Source organism: Chrysoperla carnea, chromosome 1 (assembly GCF_905475395.1).
Source record: "Chrysoperla carnea chromosome 1, inChrCarn1.1, whole genome shotgun sequence".
NCBI classification, from domain to species: domain Eukaryota; kingdom Metazoa; phylum Arthropoda; class Insecta; order Neuroptera; family Chrysopidae; genus Chrysoperla; species Chrysoperla carnea.
The window spans coordinates 35,094,371-35,118,389 of NC_058337.1; the positions used below are offsets into that span (position 1 = coordinate 35,094,371).

The 24,019-nt window shown below is 28.9% G+C and overlaps 2 protein-coding genes across 3 annotated transcripts; one reads left to right on the plus strand and one right to left on the minus strand.

Annotated features, from left to right (window-relative positions):
* Nucleotides 1–1,395: 1,395 nt before the first annotated feature.
* Nucleotides 1,396–9,638, minus strand: LOC123302514 (probable WRKY transcription factor protein 1). The gene is made up of 9 exons (XM_044885508.1): nucleotides 9,397–9,638; nucleotides 8,859–9,054; nucleotides 6,483–6,685; nucleotides 6,338–6,423; nucleotides 5,744–5,846; nucleotides 5,360–5,428; nucleotides 2,328–2,999; nucleotides 1,820–2,012; nucleotides 1,396–1,448 (listed from the first exon to the last, which is right to left on the minus strand). The coding sequence occupies exons 1-9, from the start codon at nucleotides 9,553–9,555 to the stop codon at nucleotides 1,396–1,398; spliced, it is 1,734 nt and encodes a 577-aa protein (XP_044741443.1). The 5' UTR covers nucleotides 9,556–9,638.
* LOC123290743 (splicing factor 3B subunit 1) lies at nucleotides 7,507–22,689 on the plus strand. Of its 2 annotated transcripts, XM_044871040.1 has the most exons (12): nucleotides 7,507–7,517; nucleotides 11,283–11,314; nucleotides 11,434–11,702; nucleotides 12,505–12,631; nucleotides 15,962–16,041; nucleotides 16,953–17,135; nucleotides 17,207–17,429; nucleotides 17,494–17,744; nucleotides 18,095–19,670; nucleotides 20,802–21,702; nucleotides 21,984–22,200; nucleotides 22,498–22,689. In XM_044871040.1, the coding sequence occupies exons 2-12, from the start codon at nucleotides 11,287–11,289 to the stop codon at nucleotides 22,654–22,656; spliced, it is 4,014 nt and encodes a 1,337-aa protein (XP_044726975.1). In that variant the 5' UTR covers nucleotides 7,507–7,517; nucleotides 11,283–11,286; the 3' UTR covers nucleotides 22,657–22,689. The 2 variants fall into 2 exon arrangements, with proteins under 2 accessions (XP_044726975.1, XP_044726974.1); XM_044871039.1 differs by lacking the exon at nucleotides 7,507–7,517 and having other exon boundaries at nucleotides 11,189–11,314.
* Nucleotides 22,690–24,019: the final 1,330 nt, after the last annotated feature.

The window sequence follows — 24,019 nt, forward strand, 5'->3', positions numbered from 1 at the left end:
TTTACTTTCTTTTTTTTATAAATTGAAAACTATACATAAATATTTACCTGTGTAAAACAATTAATATTCCTATTTCGAGTGTTATCTAAGGGGGATAAGTGAGAGCAAGGGAGGTGAAGGATAAGACACGATAGTCTTTACTTTTAAACCCAGTGAAGCGTGTAGATATCAAGCTAGTTTATAATAAAATATCCTCAATATTGTCGAATTTATTTGAATATGAAAATCGTTGAAGTCATATCAACAATCTCGGAAATGGCTTCAACAATTTTTATGAAATTGAGTATACAGGGCTTTTTTGGACGAAAAGTCGATCTAGCAAGGTTTCATATTGTTGTTTTATTCGTATTTTCAGAAAAAACTGAAACATAAACTGCAAAATATGACTCTTCCTGACATCTATTGGTCTTAGTTAGCTTATTGGTGTATCTTAGTTAACAAAATAAAGTACATTACTGGGATATTCCAATTGGTATTTGTGTGGAGATATTTTAAACGGTTCTTATATTAGTGATAAAATTTTTATCTTTTTAACTCAAAAATTACCGAGCAAAGCGGCCATCGGTCATCCAGGTACTAAAAACTAATGAGTACTAAATCTTTTATCAGGAGTACTAGACAAAAAAAAAACCATTAAAAATAAAACGGTTGAAATTTAAGATATATTTTACAATTACAATATTTACAATTAGAAATATAATTTTTTTAAATCATTAACTTCCGTTCGATAACAGATAACGGAAATTTACAGTAAAATAATATTTTTGTAGACTAACATTAATAACTTAATAATAAGAAAGGAGCAGGAAAAATGAAACCGACCAAAATCAGTTTTGTTTTGTTTTCAACGAACGTCACTTTTTATGAAAAAAAAAAAAAAAACCAATCATAAATATACAGAATATATCTGAAATGGAAACATGGGCTTAAAATTGAATGCATCTTCTTTTGATAACAGATGGAGTTCGCTAGTTTTGATATAAAAAAAAAAAACTCTGATTTCGAATGGTATCAGTTTTTCTGCTACTGTACTACGGAAGCCTGAATGGTTCACAATCAATTTATGAGAAAGCGCTACACTAGCTTATTTTTTACTTGTTGAAAGTGAGCTAGTGGCTTTTTTAAAGTTGGTTTTATACTTGTGGGTAGTACACATTTAAAAAATAAGCTAGTGTAGCACCACTTTCTAATAAATTGATTGTGAGCCATTCAGGCTTCCGTACTGTATCCCTCAATACAAGTGCTAAAATTATATATTAAAAATAAAATTTGCTTTTTTACATAACAAAAAATTATATTAAAATTATTAAAATTAAAATAAAATTGCATAGAACATTATTCATACAAACAAATTGAATCACAGGGAAGTTGGACTAGGAATAGTAAATCAGAACATTATAGTTGATCCTGTTGTGCGTTTCGTTTCTTTATTGAAACTTCTTCAGCAACTACAAATTATAATTATCAAAATTACAATATAACGTCTAATACATAATTACTAAAAAAAATAAAAAAACTAACTAAATGAATAAAAATTCATGAATTTTACCTTGATCAATCATTTATCATTTATTCATTTAGTTTTTTTGTTTTTTTAGTAATTATAATTTGTAGTTGCTGAAGAAGTCTCTATAAAGAGACGAAACGTATAACAGGATCAACTGTAATGTTCTGATTTACTATTCCTAGTCCAATTTCCCTGTGATTCAATTTGTTTATATATTTTTCGTTTTGGACAATAAATAAATAATTTTAAATTATTCATACATTTATTTCCGTTTTGAAATGAGATTATCAAACATGGATTCAAAACTGTTACCTTGTTTCTGTTTAGAATCTTTTTCATTTGATTTCAATTCAATACTTTTGAAATTATTGCTTGATGAGTGTGTTTTTAATTTTTTCCGATCGTTACTGTAATCCGTAGTATTAATTCGTTTATCTACAGATTCTTTCATAATTTTCTTGGTAGCATCGTCATTTATAAAAATTTGTGATTGTCTAAACAGCGGCTCATCAGATGATAATAATTTATCAAATAATAAATTTAACTTGTTTTCTTTACTTTGGGCGGGTTGAGAAGCATTTATTTCTTTTGTGTTATCTGGAATATTTTTTGAAATTTTTGTTTCTTTATCATCTTTAATATTGTCTTCTTTACTTTCGACGGATAATAAATCTATATTAGTTTTTTCTGATTGACTATTATCGGTTTTTGTTTCTTGAATATAACTTTTTGTTTGTGCTTTTTTGTTAAATGATATTAGTCGTTCAAAATCGTTTTCAAATCCGTTATTTTTATTATTTGCTTCCATTTTATTTTGAACATTATTTTTTTTTTCAGCATTATGATTGCTTTCGAATTCATAATTTTTATTAATTATTTGTTTATTTAAAATTATTAATTCTTTATAAACCTTTGAATTATTTCCTTTACTTTCGACTGGTAAATCTATATTCGTTTTTTCTGATTGGCTTTTAACCGCCTTTGTTTCTTGACTATTAATTTTTGGTTTTTTATTAAATGCTATTAATTGTTCAAAATCGTTTTTGAATTCATCATTTTGATTGATTTTTTCCAATTTATTTAGAAAATTAATTGTTTGTGTTTTATTATCACTGTTTTCGAGTAGATAATTTTGAACATTAATTAATTTTGTGGCATTATCATTATTTTCGAATTCATTATTTCTCTTTTCATTACGATCATTATTTTCTGAGTTGATATTTAATTTGGCAGTATTATCAATATTTATTTTTCCTGGTCTATCATTTCTGTTCAATGTTTCCAAATTATTTACACGATTGTTATTTTCATTAACAATTTCGAATTTTGTATTTGGTTTTAATAATTTTCGAAGTTCAATACATCTTGGTGTTAAAAATTCATTATTGACAGTTATGAAATAATTTCCTAATAAATTGATTTTAGAATTATTTTTTTCAGCGGATTTTGTTGTTAATTCATGCTTTTCAAGTTTTGTATCATCTGCAGTAATAATCCAGGCTAAATACATCTGATTTTAATAATTTTTGGAAAAAATTAGTTGCAGGATCGGACCCATTTTTTTGTGTAGGACTAAATGTGTATAACTGAGGAAAAATATTTAAAACAGCTGAATTTGGCCGGAAAGGGGTGCGCCGGGGGTGGAAATAGGGAGCAAGTGGTTTTTAGCGATTTATGGCTAAAGTATTAATTATACAGAAAAAAGTTAAATAGAAAAGTTCTTGACAATAAAAAAATACATAACTTTTGTGCTTACCATTTTTTCACATAACCTCAAATTTAACGAGTAAAATGTAAAAAACTAATTTTTTTGTTTTTAGCGTTTCTTTTTTAGAAAAAAAAATCGGAAAAACTGGATATGTTGAGGAAACGTTCTGTGTTTTATTACCAACAAATTGTTTTTTGATTTTTAAAAAAAAGTTAAATAGTATTTGAGATATTCAACTTTTTGGCAAAAACCACCCCTTTTTTCAGCTGGATGAACAATCTATTTTTTTTCATCGTACAGTGTTGACCATGGTCTCATTTTCTTTGTTAAGATGTATATTTTCGTTTAAAAAAGTAAAAACATATCATTGCAATGAAAAAACATTGTTGAAATCGCCAAAAACTAAAAATTCAATTTTTTCATCTATACATTTTTTCAATGTCTATGATAATTATACAATTAAAAATTAAAACCGCGTTCATAATTAATGTTTTCGATTTTTATACCATGCATATATGTAATATGCAAGGTATACTAAGTTTAGTCCCAAGTTTGTAACGCTTAAAAATATTGATGCTACCCACAAAATTTTGGTATAGGTGTTCATAGAATGATCTAATTAGTCAGCATTTCCGTCCGTCCGTCCGTCTGTGGACACGAATACTCAAAAACGAAAAAGATATCGAGCTTAAATTTTTACAGCGTACTCAGGACGTCAAAAGTGAGGTCGAGTTCGTAAATGAGCATCATAGGCCAATTGGGTCTTCGGTCCGTAGGACCCATCTTGTAAACCGTTAGAGATAGAACAAAAGTTTAAATATAAAAAATGTTCCTTATAAAAAAATAAACAACTTTTAGTTGAAACATTTTTTCGTAAACATCACTGTTTACCCGTGAGGGCGCAAATTAGGCGAAAATTTTATAGTATGTCCTATACTTGAATATCAGGTATGTATGTGTTATATATAATGAAATCAACACTGACTATGCATGTTATTTCAAAAATTGGAAAATCTATTGGACAGAATTTCTTGCAAGTGTGAAAAAGGATGTACAACCTCCAAATGTAGTTGCAGAAAACATGCCTTAAAATGTACTAATTTATGTACTGTTACGATTTAGAAAACTGCACTGCTGAGGTGGTATTTTATGACCGTAATGACGATTCTGATCAAGATGAAGAACAAGGAATTGCTATAGAACCTGCGTCAATAATCGACCAGGAAGAGAAAGAAAAAGAACCCGAAGAGAACGAAGAAAATTAACGACGAGAAAATAATTTGATTAGTTTAAGTTTAAGTTTGTATAATATTAAAAATATAAAACTGTTCAAAATTCTAAAATTTTTACTTTTTTTCTTTCAATTATTTTTAAAAAGCTAATATTCCCAGCAATGATAATGAAAATTTTTTTAATATTTATAAATAAAATGTCAGATAGCAAAAATATTAATTATAACGTTTTTAATTTTTAATTGTATAATTATCATAGACATTGAAAAAATGTGTAAATGAAAAAATTGAATTTTTAGTTTTTGGCGATTTCAACAATGTTTTTTCATTGCAATGATATGTTTTTACTTTTTTAAATGAAAATATACATCTTAACAAAGAAAATGAGACCATGGTCAACACTGTACGATGAAAAAAAATAGATTGTTCATCCAGCTGAAAAAAGGGGTGGTTTTTGCCAAAAAATTGAATATCTCAAAAACTATTTAACTTTTTTTTAAAAATCAAAAAACAATTTGTTGGTAATAAAACACAGAACGTTTCCTCAACATATCCAGTTTTTCCGATTTTTTTTTCTAAAAAAGAAACGCTAAAAACAAAAAAATTAGTTTTTTACATTTTACTCGTTAAATTTGAGGTTATGTGAAAAAGTGGTAAGCACAAAAGTTATGTATTTTTTTATTGCCAAGAACTTTTCTATTTAACTTTTTTCTGTATAATTTATACTTTAGCCATAAATCGCTAAAAACCACTTGCTCCCTATTTCCACCCCCGGCGCACCCCTTTCCGGCCAAATTCAGCTGTTTTAAATATTTTTCCTCAGTTATACACATTTAGTCCTACACAAAAAAATGGGTCCGATCCTGCAACTAATTTTTTCCTTAAAAAAATGCAATTCGGTTGGTCTATAATTGTTATATCATTTATTGGTATCTTGTGAAGTATTGGCGGTTGTTTTTTAATAATTACATTGCTATTTTTCTAAACAAAAACAAAGTCTGTTATTATTATTACGTAGAGCTGCAATCAATAGACATATAAAACTAGACATATAAACTGTCTTGCAAAAGGTGTAGGTTTTGTTTTTCTTGAGCCTAGGATATCAGTTAGGTATATTATTGACCTTCTTGAGTTTGAGACCTTGAGAATATATGACACAGGACTACATTTTTGGTTCTTATTTTTTTTAAACTTCAAATTTCAATATGGTTCAAGTTTTTAAATAGAGATTGTGTGACATTTTAAAGTTTAAACATTCAAAAAGTAAAATTTTCCATTGATTCGAGTAAAAATTACCTTTATTATCTCCTTATACTCTGGATAAATATACCAGCCAATTCGTTGATATAAATCTCGCCAAGGAAACCAAAGTTGATCTTGAAGAGTGTATAAACTTTCACTAAAAAAAATTTACTTAAAATAGTTTGATTATTAATTTCATGTCCATTCTTGTAAATATAGTATAGTTACGACTTTCATTTTGTAACAGGCAAGAATCATATTTATAAATAAATTGAAAACATAGCTTGTTTATTTTAAATAACCATCGAATTAAATACTGAAATACTAAAAAATTAAAAAAGTCGAAAGTAAAAGTAACTTAACACTTAGCTTGCTCAGAATCAAAACGTTTTATAACATGACCGTTAGCGAATGCCGACTTCTGATTAGCTACATCGATTTAGCTTTTGTGTTTGCGCTAGTCGAATATAGAATATACGATGATTGATACACCTAAGTTGAAGTCTTCTCAAACTAAATTTTACAATAATGACAAAGGCCTTGTTAAAAAATAAATTACTAAACATTTACAATTAAATTAAAATTATTTTATAAAATTAAACTACTAAAAATTCATAAGCGAAAATATGTTTCAATAAAATAAATCACCTTGTGAATTTCTTTAACGACGGAACTGCTGGCTCTGTGTTTAAAAAATGAAGAAGATACCAAAGAGTTTCTCTTTTTGACGGTTGCTAAAATAATGAATACATTTAATTATTTTTTCTAAAAGTATTTTTGATAAAAAACACACTTTTACGGCAGCGTTCGTTAATAATACAAACATTGAAGATTTGCAATTATCTTTAAATTTTTTCACATGGCGATTATTAATTATCGATCTTTTATCAGCATTATCAACGACTATTAAATTCCATGTGTTAATTTTTATTTCGTTTACTTTTTCATAATCAACAATACAAATAATTCGATCATTTAGATGAATTTTTTCAATATCTAGAATAATTTAAAACACTTAATTTAAAAAAAAAAAAGTTTAAAGCCTTTCAACCAAACATTATATAATTAATGACAAAGAATGATTTTAGTACATATCTTAAAATTCTGGATTTCTTAAAAGCACATAAGAAAATCGGAATTATACAAAACTTAAACCAAATGATTAGTACTCTTTATTTTAAAACATTTGTGCAAATATCTATTCAATGTTATAGAATTTTGGTTAATAGCAAACAATTTCTTAATTTAAAAAAAATTTAATATCACCCCACATATGCTAGTTGTGTATATAAATAGTAATAAAGCCGTTGCAAAAAGTTAAAAATTTTGGTAAAAAAATTAGTTATATAGTTTCCGGTTTTAGCACAAACTTTTTCAACGGATATTTCTAATGGTGAATTTGCCATTAAAATGGAGAAAAATCTATCAAATGGTTTAAACTTTAAATTGAATTTAAGCCATCTCCTCCTAATAAATACAGCTTATACTCCTTAATAGATACAATTCAGAGATATTTTGTTAAACTTAAAATAGGCTAACAATGCTGTTATAAAATAAATTGTTGCTCTCAAATATCAGGCTTGTGTCTCGTGAGATTAGTTTTAACACCAACTTCGATAGTCGTAAAAAAACCTATTTAGTAATACGATTTTAAGAAAAAATTGATAGAGACCCAAATTGTAGGAAATTTAATTACAAAAAATAACTTGAGTCATTACCATTTTTCATGTAAAACAAAAACTAAACGAGTTATGCAAGAAACAAGAATTCACGACCACCTTTTATTAGGTCTAAATCGAAAAATATCGATCCTAGGAAAAATTTATATTGACCAAAATTGTAGGAAATTTAATTTCAAATAATTTTGACTCTGACCATTTTTCGTGTAAAATTGAAAATAAACGAGTTATTCAATAAACAAAAATGCAAACTATGTCAAAATAGTGTTTGAAAATATGTAATTGCTACTAATTGACATCACAGCTAACTAGCCAATCAAAATTGTTTTAAATTATTTCAAATATCGTGACTTTTAAAAATTGTATTCATGGTGTTTTTATTGTTAAAAATGCGTAATTTTCGAGTTACAGGTTCTACTCGACCTATGTTTTCAAAAAAATTAACAAAAAGCATTTTAATTTTTCATAAAAAAGGTTTATTGCTAATATTCAATTTATATAAAAGCGTTATTTTAATATTTTTCAGATTAATATACAAGGCCCTCGTAAGTAAGTGGCGAACTTATAAACAGTATAATTTCAAACAGCTATTTCTGTTAAAAATGATCGAATTTGAATCACACACAGCTCATTCGAAAGCTTGAACTCTCTTGTTTTCGAATCAACGGCTCAATAATTTGAAAAAACTCTCGGAAGTTTATTCATTGATATATAATAAATATCAATGATAAGAGAACAAGATAATACGAGGTTTCGAATGAGTTGGTTGTGTTTCAGATCTGATCATTTTTAGTGGAGATCGATACTCTATTGGTCATTAAAATCGCACCAGTTTAAAAATTCTAAGTTTGCTAATCACATGCAATGTTATAGTAATAACAAAGAATATTTTAACTGGTGCGAATTTAATAACATAGGCCATAGAGTATATCTGTTTGAAATTTCAGTAAAAAAAGTAATTTTTATAAGTATGCACCTTTTTTGCAGGGCCGAGAATGGTCAGTCTATATTTAATATATCAGTCTATTGGACAGTTATATTTGCCACCAAACTGATTTTGTATTCGCAAATCAAGTAGAATATTATTTATTAATATCGTCAGTTTACACAGTCAAAGTACAATACGTCTTAAATTTATAGTGCCTAGCCTAAACTTTACCTACAATGGTCCGCAAATTAAATGTCAGTGGTTCTAAATAGGTACCCTCATATTAAACCTATTTTACAATTTTAATGGTAAATTGTTTGTTGGGAAATCTCAAGTAAAAGATGTCAATTATTATTTAAAAATTCTAAGATAATATAAATTAAACATAAAATTATCTTGAAATCCCATTGCATGCGCCATCTCCAAAACATGATGTAAATTTTTAAAACAAAGATGCGAATGATTTTGTTTATAAGCGTTATAAGCATTTTAAAAAATTATAATGGAAATGAACACAATGTTAATTACCAAACTTGTGCATTAAATTGTTTTAAAAATATACCTGTTGAATTTTTAATACAAATAGGTTCAAAGTTACTCCATTTAATGATATGCTCATACCAGTGATTGATTAGGTGCTGTTCGCATATTATTATTGAATGAAATTGGCTGTTTGTGCACATAATACTATCCAATAGAACAGAAATTATTACAGTTTTGCCCATTTGTGGATCATAATCAAGAATACAACTTTGATTCTGCAATAAAATAACATTATACTCAACACAAAATTATTTTTAAAATTTACTATAGTCGATGACAATTCTAGGGTTCTACATTACTATAAAGTATTAGCAGTTAAGGCAATTTTTGGCTTCAGTTATCCGAGAAATAAGCACCCAAATATTGGTAGTCAGGTGCAAGTTTTCAGGTGCAAAATTTTATTATATTTTAGGTGTTTAATACTTATTTTTCAAGCTACATTTGCGCAAAAATTGCTTAGGTTATTTCAATTTATTTATGATTATGCAAACCTCTCAGCTCTACAATCATCAATAGCTTAGGTACTTTAAATCTTTAATAAAAAAAACAATGCGTACCTTTAAAAAATTTCGTAATAAAAATTGTATTCCACGTATTTGAAAAGGGTATAAATGATGAAAAGTATCCAATGATATTTTCCATTTTTGTTTCAAACGTTCTATGTAATGATCGTTGTAAAATTTTTCTAGATTATGCTCAGTAAAATCAAAATTCATTTTTAAGGTAATTGGTTAAATCTTGATAAAATGTATAACGTCATAATCAAAATATACAAAATTTTTAGGTATAAGAATGCTACAAAAACAGAAATACTTATTTTATATGTATCTGCTTCGGAATCATATATTTTATATGAATTTTCATTAAATGTTATTAATAAATACATCATCATGCATGATTTTAATTATTTCTTGATGTTATGTCAATACACATTTGACAGTTCTTCCTCTGAAGCTGAAAGACAAATACGATGTTTTCATTTTTATTTATTTGTTTCGGAATAATTCGCATTAATCTAAATTCTTTTTAAAAATTAATCTAAAGCACCTTTTATTCTAGTATCAAATGGGAAATGGCTATCATGTATTATAAACGATGCGTAAGACGTAAGCAAATTGAACCAATCGTATGTCTTATGTAGTATGTTTTTACATTGACTCCATTTGGTTAATATACATGCGTATTCCGCTTACTTCTTACGTTTTTTACGCTTACGTCTGATGTGTGATATCCATGATGGCCTAATTTGCTTGCGTCTTACGTTTTAATGTGTGATGGAGATGGCTATAAACGTATGTTTTTATATAGCATAGACGCTTTTTTACAGTTATATCTCCACGAGCATACCCAGATTTTAGGCCATGGACGAAAGGGAATTTTTGTATAGAGAGGCGCAAATCAGAATGTTTTTGGACAAAAAATGTTATAAATTCTTCAGAAGATTTTCGTAAACTCATACTTAGTTGACAAAATTGATGGTAAGCCCACATCCATTTATTTATTTATTTACATTTTGTACGATATGTTGAGAGAACGTATTATCACAACCTCCGACGTTTTCTTTTGTCTACGTAAAGCGGTAAAGTTTGCGTTTCACCGTGGTCGTTTATTTTTTTTGTTATTTGGTCTATGTGACTCCTCCCTAGTGGTTAATTTTAGATCCAAGCCTGGATATGGATAAGTAATAAAATTAAATTTTACAAGTGAAAACAAACAATTGACTGAGTTAATTGTTGAAATACCATGTATAGACAGTTTTGATGACGCAATCGTTTGTTTTTTGACGTCACGTAAATAAAGAAAGATTTCCACTCTCAATAGCCACACACACATAAAAAGTGATGTTTACAAGAAAATGTTTCAAACAAAAGTTGTTTATTTTTTTATAAGGAACATTTTCTACGTTTAAATATTTGTTCTATCTCTAACGGTTTACAAGATGAGTCCTACGGACCCAAGACCCAATTGACCTATGTTGCTCATTTACGAACTCGACCTCACTTTTTACGTCTTAAGCACACTATAAAAATTTTAGCTTGATATCTCTTTTCGTTTTTGAGTAATCGTGATGACAGGCGAACAGACGACAGACGACAGACAGACAGACATACGGAAATATAATATACTATGTATATTTCATATACATGGTATAAAAATTTGATGTACAACGCATAATTTTAAAATCTGGTAACGTATGCGATTTTTTTTTTTAGTTGCATGGTATCAGTTTAATCATAATTAATTATTATCCACATTACATGCGAGATGCATGATCACTCTACGATGAATGTAAACGAGGCATTATTGTATTAAGCCGTGATTAAGCCTCAATTGAAAAGCTATAGAGAATGTACCACCATAAATTATTTTATAGATTTTGCTTGCGTTTTATTACCAATGGTGGCACATTTTGTATGTGGTGAAACAAGGTAAATAATAAACACAAAATGGAGAATGTTCCAAGAACTCACGAAGGTATTTAAAATAAATTATTTAATGTTTATATTATTTGATATTGTAAAGATGTAAAATATATTTATAATACCACTCGATACTTTGTTGAGAGTTTACTATTAGGTTGTTTTATTTTGCAGATATCGAAGCTCAAATTCGTGATATACAAGCAAAGAAAAAAGAAGTATCCGATAATAATGGAAATGATAAAGGCGTAGGACTTGGTGAAAGTGGTTATTTTGATAGTGATATATACGATGGTGGTGGAAATAAAAAGTACGAAGGATATGTGACTTCGATTGCAGCAAATGACGAAGCCGACGACGATGATGAAGATGTTGTGTCGTATAGTCAGAAACGTTCCGGTGGTTTTAACGTTAATGTTGCATTGCTTAATGATGTTGCTCAGGTAAGTTTTCAATATTTAATATTCATGTGAATTACAATTTAGAAATCTTATACTCTTAATGTGTTGGGGACTAAAATATATTTTTTGAACATATCCCGCGGACAGAAAATATTTTCAAAATGCCCACAAACCGGGATTCATTTTGTGTGAAAAACTAAGTCGTATCAAAAAATTTTGAAAACTATCCCAATAAATATGTTCGCTATTTTAGTTTAATTACTTTATATCTTCATTCAAAAAAGAAACAAAATTTTTAGAATTTTTTTCGTGCACGGAACCCTAAACTCTCACTTGAAACATAGTTAATAACACTCTCCGTTAAATAAAAACCGATTTTAAATGCCATTGGCCCCTTTTTAGTTGTTTCGTGTACGGAACCCTAAACACGCTCTTGAATCATAGCTAAGAACACTCTCCATTAAATTCATTTAAAAAAAATCAAAGTAGGTTCACCCGTTTAGGATCTACGATGCCACAGACAGACACATACACATAGCGGTCAAACAACACCCCTCTTTTTGGTTCGGGGGTTAAAAAGATTCCAAGATTTTAGATTTTTTGGTTATATCTAAGTTTGGGATATAACTTAAACGCAAGAAATAAAAATAAAGATAATTTCATTTGACAAATTGATAAGTACTCGAAAATTTCTTCAAAATACAGAGCTTCATATAAGATTTTGGGCAATACTATTTAAATTTATTATTAATTAAAGATAACTTGTAAAATTTACCTTGAGCTTGGGATAAGCGAATATCGTAGTATTTAGCTTAATGGAGTAATAAAAATGTTAATTTTACAGAGTGATAAAGATTATGATCCTTTTGCCGATCGACGAAGACCAACAATTGCTGAAAAAGAAGATGAGTATAGACAAAAAAGGCGTCGGATGATTATTTCACCAGAACGTGTGGATTTATTCGCTGAAGGTTTGTTTTGAATGTTATTGTTTATATTAATTTTGAGTAGATTTCACTTTGTAATTTATTAAAAATAGCATGGATTATTTCTCATTTAATAATATATCGTTTAAATGATATCGAAAACAATAGTAATAATAACATTAAATTGAGGTTTTTGTTGATATTCAGTCTTAAGTTGCAAACATTAATTCATGGAAGCGAACCTAATTTATCCATTTTTCGTCTCTGTTACTGTTTCTTCTAAACAATTACAACCACACATAATATTCCTCTTTTATATGCAGGTTGAGATATTTTGGTTGATAAGAAAAATCAGGGGGGCTAAAATATAAAAATTTTTCAAACAAAGAATGTTGAATCTAAAGGAGGACACGTGGGCAAACTTTAGACACCTTAAATTTGGCCATCTTTGGAAATATCTAGAAGAATACTTTAAATTATCTAGAAGAATGCTTCAAAAGTTTCATCTTACAAAAAAAAAATAGTTTGAACAAAAGTAATAATTTTGTTAAACTGGGGTTTTGGTTAAGGATTGCAATCGAATTATCAATATTTAGCGAAGGCAAGTTAATTTTTATAAATTTTACTTTATTTTTTGGTATTGTTTTACCTAAGACTAGTCCCAAGTTTGTAACGCTTAAAAATATTTATGCTAAGAACAAAATTTTGGTATAGATGTTCATTAAACCACCTAAAAAGTCCATTTCCAGTTGTCCGCCTGTCTGCCCGTCTGTGATCTCGATAACTCAAAAACAAAAAAAGATATCAGACTGTTTTTATAGCGTACTTAGTAAGTGAGCAAAATAGGTCAATTGGGTCTTAGGTCCGTAGGATCTTGTAAACTTTTAGAGATAGAATAAAATTTTAAATGTAAAAAAATGTTCTTTATAAAAAATAAACAACTTTTGTTTGAAATATTTTAATAAAGATCACTGTACACTCGTGAGGGCCCAAATTAAATACTTTAAATTTATACGTTACGTATATTATGTATGTGTTTGTTTGTGTATAGCATATATAAACTATATCCACTGAGGAAGTGCGAAGAAAGATACTCTTATTGCTTTGTGTATCTTTCTTTATTTACATGACGTAAAAAACAACACTGTCTATGCAAGGTATTTCAACAATTAACTCAATCAGTTGTTTGTATTCATTTGTATAATTATATTTTTTAAATAAAATTTTTTTATATACAATTTTATTTCGAATATCGTTTGTAGTATTTATTTCAATAATTACTTAAATATTTTTACTATGCAACCTTGATTTATTTTAACAAAATGCATAATACAGCCCACAGAAATACTCATCTTAAGATCAATAAGCTTATTTTGTAAAAATCAAATTATCCATGAAAGTATATTTTTGTATATTATTTTTGGTAGTAGGTAGAAATGGAGCTTTAACTGAGAGAAGTGACGTTTATAAAAAACCAACAAGAGTTGTTGGAACATATTATCGCTTCGGATTGTTAATATTCTTTATTCTTGCCGAAACATGTTCACTCTCGAAAAAATGTCTCAATCAAAACATGTTAGCTTTTTGATAAAGATCTTTCTAATTTGAAATTTTCTTCTATTCTTATCAGTAACGACCAAATTCAAGATGTCTAAAAGTTATCCAACAAGACTCTCATTGTCGATTAAAAGGCCAACCGTGTTTATTCGTTCCATGTATTAGTTTTATTTCAGGGACTTACCATAGTAACGACACATTGCTTTGTTAATATAATAAGACATCGATTTGCTTTTGTTTCGGAAAAAGAATCATTTTTTAAATGAAATGAATATATGTCTATGGATTGTATATATGTTTTACATTTACATAAGTAATTATGTTAATTTACTTTTGAAAAATATTAGTTTCACAATTTCTAATGAAACTAGTTTAATTAATTGTTATTTTTCAATAATTTGAATTGGACATTTACGTGTAAACCATTGAAAATTAGTCATATTTTACTCACCGCTCCACTTCTATGCTCCCTAGCAATAGATAGTTAGAAATCAACGATATCGGTTCATGTTGCTCTGTGTGCGCTTAGTCAAATAGACTGTAAAATAGATTTTCAGCTGTATCATTTCACATTCAGGCTTGTGCCTGGGAGGAGGATGAAATATATTTCAGTGATGACTACCATTCCTGTGTACTTTTTTCTTATGTTAAAAGCTAAATCGATTTGCATTTGGAGAAAACTCCAAATCCATGTAATAAATTTTACAATTTTTTTGATTAAAAAATTACAAAAAAAAGTGTTAAAACTGTAATACAAATAATTCCATGCTATTTAAAAGATTTTAATCACTGTATTGATTGATAGTTGGGGTGTATAAATGAAATTTGATTGATTGATGAATATGTGCAAATTTTTATTTTTTTATTTTTTTGAATTAAAGAAACATTACTAATTTGTTCCACTTTTCTTTCCTCTTTGAGGGATTCCCAGGAATTCGGCGCTCCAATCACACAAGCAAGTGCTCGAAAAACGATAAAATTTAATTTGTTTTTCCTAAACAACGAGAATTGAAACATTTTTTGTTTTGTTTCAAAATGTTATTATTAGGTTTTACTGTATTTAATTTATTCATTTTATTTTATTTTTATTTTGTGTACTCAAATTTCAACTTTTTGGTAATATAATAACACACATATGAGGATCCAAAAATAAGTTTAAAAAAAACACTACTTTTGTGAGCGTGAGAGCGTGAATTTGTCAGAAAATTATTAACTGCCCCAGCTTATTTCTAGGTTCGCTTTGTACTTTTGGATGAAACAAGATGCTTCACTGGAAAATCTTCCAAATACCGTACGTATTTTATTTTCACATACCATTATTCACACCAATATTTAGCGACAATTAATTCTCTTGTTCGTTAAAAATCTTATTTTCTAGATTTATTTATTTTCACTTTTCATTAATTTTTGGTTTTATTTTCAAATTGAAAATAATTTGAAAATGGGATGTTAATAAGTGTGAAAAATGGTATATTAAACAATTTATTCTCAAGTATACATGAAATTTATTTTTTTTCTGGTAAGAAATTTTATTTGGCGGCGTTTCACTCTAAATTAGCAGTTGTTTGTAATCTTCTTAAAAAACATCAATGAGAAATTTGAAATTCCACTATATCAATGTATTTTATATAAACATGACATATCTCGTTTCATATGAAAAATTTGTATTTCATGTACACTTGATGAATTTTGAAGAACAGAAACTATCACAAAATTTTTTAAAACTAAAGAAATGTAATATTAGGCAAAGTATACATTTATTATGAATTTTTCTGAATTGTTAGAATATAACACATGTATTGATGAAAAATGTTACAGGTGGGAAAACACCCGATTTTGGTTCCCGCACCTACACGGAAATTATGAAAGAACAATTGTTAAAAGGCGAAGAAGTTGAGGTAAGATTTAATATTGTAATTTTATTTGATTTATTCATTATAAGCTATTAGTAGAAATAAGAGTCATTATTCGTTGGGTGAAGAATAGAGGCACCTTTACCAACTTCACGTTACAGAAAATAATTCGCATTTATTAACAAATACAGCCAACAGTAATACAGAGATGATAGAATTTTTATGTAAAATATTACTTTTATTATTTTATTGATTTAACATTAGAAAATATTTTTAAAAACTTTATTTAAATAAAGAACATACAAAATTAGCTTAAAATACAAAACTTCTATAACTTAAACGAATAATTTCGGCATTGGACTTCAGTAACTTCAAGTAATGTTTTGACGACCTCAATAAGTTAAAGCATCTGTATTTTCATTCATTAATTAACCCTAGCCCTCGCGTGTATAATAGATAATATGTAATAATAAAATATGTATAATCAAAAACAAAGAACATAAAAATTCCTTAATTTAAACCTTTAGTAAGTTAAAAACTTGATAAAACTCAAATTATTTAACATTTTCCTTTAACTTATTGAGGTTCTATTGTATAAAATATGCTCCATGTGATAACTAAATTATATGTAGCCTAAGAGCAGGAAATATTAATTATATTATAAATGTGATATGTGATTGATTTTAGGTACCATTTTCATATAAAATGAAAATTAATGGTTTCTTCAAAATCCAAGATATATAAACAATATAAATATAAGAAAGAAATGTATTAGATATTTTTCCATTATTTTTAAAACTTCTAGTTTCGTTAATAGAGCGAAAGCTTACTATGAAGTGTCAGGATCGATATTCGACACCAGCAATATTTTTCAAAATTTCCCATCGAGGGCTTTTGCTCTTGTAAAAATTTTATTTTTCTTATAATTAACTTGAAATTCATTTATTTTATTTTAGGTTAGAAAGAAAATTTTAGAAAAAGCTAAAGAAGGTACTTTAAAAATTCAAACTAATGGTGAATCAAAATCAGCGCCCAAAAAAAGAGGAAGATGGGATCAAACTGTGGATGAATCTCCTGCTCCAACAAAGAAGAAAGCCGTTTTAAGCAGTGTTATGGCAACACCTACATGGGATAACGATGTAAGTACTCATCATTTAGGTAATTTAAAATTTTATTGTTTTATTATTAATATAAATTTTTTTGTTTATAGCGCACACCTGCTGATCATAGATGGGATGAAACACCTGGTCATAAAACTGGTAGTGAAACTCCGGGCGCAACACCTGGCCAAAGTACACGAATGTGGGATGCCACACCCGGGCATGCTACACCAGGAGCTGCTACACCGGGTCGAGATACTCCAGGCCACGCCCATGATGGGAAGAGCACAAGTCGCAGAAATCGTTGGGATGAAACACCAAAAACAGAAAGAGGTAGGTTTGTTATTTGTGTTGGATAAAATATAACTTTTGTTACCAATATTTATCTTAATTTCAGAAACACCTGGCCACAACAGTGGTTGGGCAGAAACACCAAGAACAGATAGAGTAGGTGGTGGTGATTTAATTCAAGAAACCCCTACCCCAGGAGCAAGCAAACGTCGTTCACGTTGGGATGAAACTCCTAGTAATCAATTAACTCCATCATTAAATACTCCATCCGGCGGAATGACTCCACAAACTCCACATGGTACACCACACGCCACACCTGGTCATACTCCATCAATGGGAGTTTTAACTCCCGGGGGCGTGAGTATTATTTAAATTTTAATTAGCAAATTTCTACATATTTGAAAAATCTAGAACAGTTTTGGAAATTTTTAATCCGGATTTTCTATCAATAAATCTTAAAATTTTATGGGATCTTATACAAACTTCCATCACATTTATTTGCGTTGCGTTTATTTTAAAGTCATGAATTTATATAGATAAAACTTCTACAAAATTAATCAATCAAGTGTTGCTTGATTCCACTGGCAACTTTCTTTGATTGTATTTTCTAAATTATTGTATCTCAAACATTCTAGCGGTTCCTTCAAATTTATAATTATAGAAGCTCGGCATGTGATAAAAATGATTAAAATTATTTTGTTCTCTAGAGCACACCAATTGGAGTGAAAGCAATGGCAATGGCAACACCCACACCTGGACATTTAGCTTCAATGACGCCAGAACAGTTGCAAGCATACAGATGGGAACGTGAAATCGACGAAAGAAATCGACCATACTCGGATGAAGAATTAGATGCATTATTTCCACCTGGATTTAAAGTTCTGCAACCACCTGCTGGATATATTCCAATTCGTACACCTGCTCGTAAATTAACAGCTACTCCGACCCCAATAGCAGGAACACCAACGGGATTTTTCATACAACAAGAAGATAAATCAGCTAAATATATTGATAACCAACCAAAAGGAGCAAATTTACCATTTATGAAACCAGAAGATGCACAATATTTCGATAAATTGTTAGTAGATGTTGACGAAGAGTCATTAAGCCCTGAAGAACAAAAAGAAAGAAAAATTATGAAACTTTTATTAAAAATTAAAAATGGTACACCACCAATGAGAAAAGCAGCATTACGTCAAATTACTGATAAAGCACGTGAATTTGGTGCTGGGCCGTTGTTTAATCAAATTCTACCATTGTTGATGAGTCCAACACTAGAAGACCAAGAACGTCATTTATTAGTGAAAGTTATCGATCGTATTTTATATAAATTAGACGATTTAGTTCGTCCTTATGTCCACAAAATACTTGTAGTTATTGAACCCTTACTTATTGATGAAGATTACTATGCTCGTGTAGAAGGTCGTGAAATTATATCAAATTTAGCCAAGGCTGCGGGCTTAGCAACAATGATATCAACAATGCGACCTGATATTGACAATATCGATGAGTATGTAAGAAATACAACAGCTCGAGCTTTCGCTGTCGTTGCATCCGCTTTAGGTATTCCATCTTTATTACCGTTCTTAAAAGCCGTATGTCGCAGTAAAAAATCATGGCAAGCCCGACATACTGGTATTAAAATTGTACAACAAATTGCCATTTTAATGGGATGCGCAATTTTGCCTCATTTAAAATCATTAGTCGAAATTATTGAGCATGGTTTAGTCGATGAACAACAAAAAGTTCGCACAATTACTGCCTTGGCTATAGCTGCTCTTGCCGAAGCTGCAACTCCTTATGGTATTGAAAGTTTTGATTCAGTATTAAAACCCTTGTGGAAAGGTATTCGTACACATCGTGGCAAAGGTTTAGCTGCATTTTTAAAAGCTATTGGTTATTTAATACCTTTAATGGACGCTGAATATGCAAATTATTATACTCGAGAAGTAATGTTGATTTTAATTCGTGAATTTCAATCGCCCGATGAAGAAATGAAAAAGATTGTATTAAAAGTAGTTAAACAATGTTGTGGTACAGACGGTGTTGAATCACAATATATTAAAGAAGAAATTTTACCATCATTTTTCAAACATTTTTGGAATCATCGTATGGCATTAGATCGTCGTAATTATAGGCAATTGGTTGATACAACTGTTGAAATTGCAAATAAAGTGGGTGCATCCGAAATTATTAATCGTGTTGTCGATGACTTGAAAGATGAGAATGAACAGTATCGTAAAATGGTAATGGAAACTATCGAGAAAATTATGGGTAATTTAGGTAAGACGAGATTAAGAATAATACTAATTAAACAATGCTATAAATTATGAATTTGAAAAGGTACATACTGTCACTTAAATTCTTTGTACTTGTACTCTTAGAGTCAACTGTCTACCTATTAAATTAGTATACATTTTTGTACCTTTGAATTTTGTTGCAATTTTTTTTTTTTTTTTTTTTAAATTAAAATAACTATAAACGTTATGTCAAAATGCTATAGAAATCTTGAAAATCTGTAAATGTCAGAAAATTTTAGTCTTGGCCAGAGAAAAAGTTAAAAATATTTCTGACTCTCGGATATTGGTATCTGAAGACATAATTTTTTATCGATATCTCAGAATTTAAAAAACTCATTAGTATTTTTAACCACAAATTTTTAATTTTCGGGTTTGATTTATCTTAGTATAATGATTTTTATCAGAATCAGAGGCATATACAGAGTGTTCTTTTTTAAGTTTACATTTGCTTGAAACTCGAAAAATAAGTTTTATCGATAAGAACGATTCAAGCAAAAAATTTTGGGTCAATAGGCGCACATCTTACGCAGAAATTAAACCTGACCCAGGTTTTCAGGCTATTCTAAAAAGGTAACATTTTTTGTTCGAAACATTTTTCCGTAAACCGTACATTTTAGAAAAAACTAACTGAAAAATGTTACCCAAAAATTCTTTTTTCGTATGTCTTCTGAAAAATCTGGACACTCTCCGAAAAAAATTTCCCAATAGAAGTGGTTTGTTTTTCTATAAAGAACCTCTTTGTTCAAATTGAATGAAGAAACACCCAAAAAGGTATGATATGTAGTTACTTAGAGTGAATTCAATATCCGTATGAGACGTGTGGCTTAATTAACATTTTTCGTTTGAAGTATTTTCCACGATTAAATTTATTTTTCGAGTTTCACGCATATGTCAAATTAAAAAAGACATCCTGTATAATATATTCGTAATATTCAGAAAATTCTTAGAATTGTCTGAAAACTTCATTAGTACAATTCGATCGCCCTGTATTTTCGATAATTAGCAACAATTTTTTATAGCCTAAGAAAATTCAAGAAATTTTATGACACTATTTCGATCGACTCGTTTTACACAATTGAGAAAAATATTAATAAATTTAATTTTGAATTCATAGGTGCCGCTGATATCGATTCACGATTAGAAGAACAACTTATCGATGGTATATTATATGCATTCCAAGAACAAACTACTGAAGATGTTGTTATGTTAAATGGATTCGGAACAATTGTTAATCAACTAGGCAAACGTGTAAAACCATATTTACCACAAATTTGTGGTACAATTTTATGGCGATTGAATAATAAATCAGCAAAAGTACGACAACAAGCAGCCGATTTAATATCACGTATTGCTGTTGTCATGAAAACATGCCAAGAAGAGAAATTAATGGGACATTTAGGTGTTGTGTTGTATGAGTATTTAGGAGAAGAATATCCCGAAGTATTGGGTTCAATTCTAGGTGCACTGAAAGCAATTGTTAATGTAATTGGTATGACAAAAATGACACCGCCAATTAAAGATTTATTACCACGTTTAACACCCATTCTAAAGAATCGTCATGAGAAAGTACAAGAAAATTGTATTGATTTAGTTGGTAGAATCGCCGATAGAGGACCTGAATATGTGTCGGCGCGTGAATGGATGCGTATTTGTTTTGAATTGTTGGAGTTGTTAAAAGCACACAAAAAAGCTATACGTCGTGCTACTGTCAACACATTTGGTTATATTGCAAAGGCTATTGGTCCACATGATGTGCTTGCCACATTGTTGAATAATTTAAAAGTACAAGAACGTCAAAATCGTGTCTGTACAACAGTTGCGATTGCTATCGTTGCTGAAACATGTTCACCTTTTACTGTATTACCAGCATTAATGAATGAGTATCGAGTGCCTGAGTTAAATGTACAAAATGGTGTGTTAAAATCGTTATCGTTTCTTTTCGAATATATTGGTGAAATGGGAAAGGATTATATTTATGCTGTAAGTCCACTATTAGAAGATGCTCTCATGGATAGGTAAGTTCAAATATTTTATTAAGTATTATCTGCCATCACACTGACCTGGTAAATTTTAATTTCAAGTTTAATTTTACTTGAAAACATAGAAATTACACTCATACCTAGTGTTCCAAAATCATCGTGTTAGAAGAACGTGAAGCGTAATATTATAGGACATGAAATTCTAAGAAAAAAGATTCTTTGCCATTTTTGATCCAGTTAGCGTGACGGCAGACACGGTTTCTAAAGTTAATTATCTTTGTTCCGCTTAGTAAGTAAAAAATATCTTTATTTTACAGAGATTTGGTACATCGGCAAACAGCTTGCGCAGCAATAAAACACATGGCATTGGGAGTATACGGATTTGGTTGTGAAGATGCTTTAATACATTTACTGAATTATGTATGGCCAAACATTTTTGAGACGTCTCCCCATTTAGTTCAAGCTTTTATGGATGCAATAGAGGGAATGCGAGTAGCTCTTGGACCAATCAAAATATTACAATACACATTACAAGTAAGTTAAATTAAAAAAAAATTAAATAACGAAACTTGGAATACGCTTCTAATTGTAGAATACGTTTTATCTACTTATAAAATAGATATGAAAAAGGACTGATGAATATACATTTTTTTTTTTACTCTATATTATGATTTGTCACGGCAATATCACTAATTTAACATAAATTGCTATCTATAAATGCTCAAATTTTTCATAATCTAAGTCTTCTTCTACACTACTAATGCTAGAAAATTCCGAAAAAGTTTATTTTTATCCGTTGACTAATAGTTATGTAAATTTTATTATTTTTAGGGTTTGTTCCATCCAGCACGAAAAGTACGAGATGTTTATTGGAAAATATACAATTCATTGTATATCGGTGGTCAAGATGCTTTAGTGGCAGGATACCCTAGAATTAGTAATGATCCAAAAAATCAATATATTAGATACGAATTGGACTATGTCCTTTAAATTTATTTATGCATTAAATGTAATTATTTGTGATTCTTTAATTTTCAATAAATATATTAGTTGTAATGAAAAAAGTTTGGTCCCTGCTAATTAAATTCAGAACTGGAAAATCTAAGGTTTGAGTACTATGATGTTATACGCTTATTTTACTGATAGCCTTAAGGAGTTAGAGATGGTCAGAGTCACGAAAAAACAAGTATTTTTAGTTAGTTTATAAAAGAAACAATACTACATCATTTTTATGTTTCAATCAAGGAAAACAAAATATTAATTATATAAAAAGTTGTTGTATGTATCGGACCCTGTTCCACAAGTAGTCCTTTGCGGTAACCATCATAACTTCTCAACGGTTTACCCGAAATCATTTCAATAAAAAAAAATTAGTATTTTAATGGTTAATCTAGTACTTGAAACAACAAGTGTTCCTTTTTTTGAAAATAACAAGAAGACGGGCTTAAGATTTACTCTCGAATTTTCAGAAAAAAGCAACAATAAATAGTTAATAAAAATCAAAAGTATTTAAAAAAAATCCTTCCAATCAAGCACTAGTTTAATGTGTTTAAAAAAAATGTATTTGCATTCATTTTCATCCATCGAGCGGTTATTTGAATAACGGTTATCTTAAAAACATATTTTTTTTAAACCTTAAAGACATAGTTTTGAGAAAAATGCGTTCAAAGTTTTACTTTCAATTTATGTTTAGCCGGCAGCTACCTGTTCTCGAGCGTCAAAAAGCCCGCCGTTCATTTTCGAATGATGCGAAAAGTTTTCGTCGAATTCTCTTGAAATTTTCAGATAATATTTTCAAGATATACACTTTGAAAAAAAAATCGATTTTTTGAAAATTTTGATTGTCTCTAACCCCTTAAGAAATATTGCTGTAAAAACCTCTAATAATGTTAATATTTCGATTAATGATAGAAAGTAAGTAAATTTTCCAACTTGGTGCTTACTTAAAATAGTTTCACTGATATTTGTAAGCCATTGCGGCAGAGCATTGATAACTTAGGAATGAAAATTAACACTGCAACCTTTGGCCCATAAAACTAAGTGAAAAAAATTGGTCGTTATGTTCAAAGACTTCAAATTAAAAGTTATCATAACCAAAATTTTTCTATATAACTTTTCCATTTTTTTCTGCAAAATAATTTTATTAAAGAATGGTTAAGGACTCGCGGAACAGGTTTATTTAGGTGGATCTACTTCAAAATATGCAATTAATATTTTTGTCCAATGTAGAACACTCAGTTTAAGTATAAAATGATGTGCTATTACAGTATAATTATATACTTTTCTACTTAAATTCAGTGTAAACAGTGTATATCATGCAGCAGCTAACTCTTATATTAGCTGTTCAATTAAC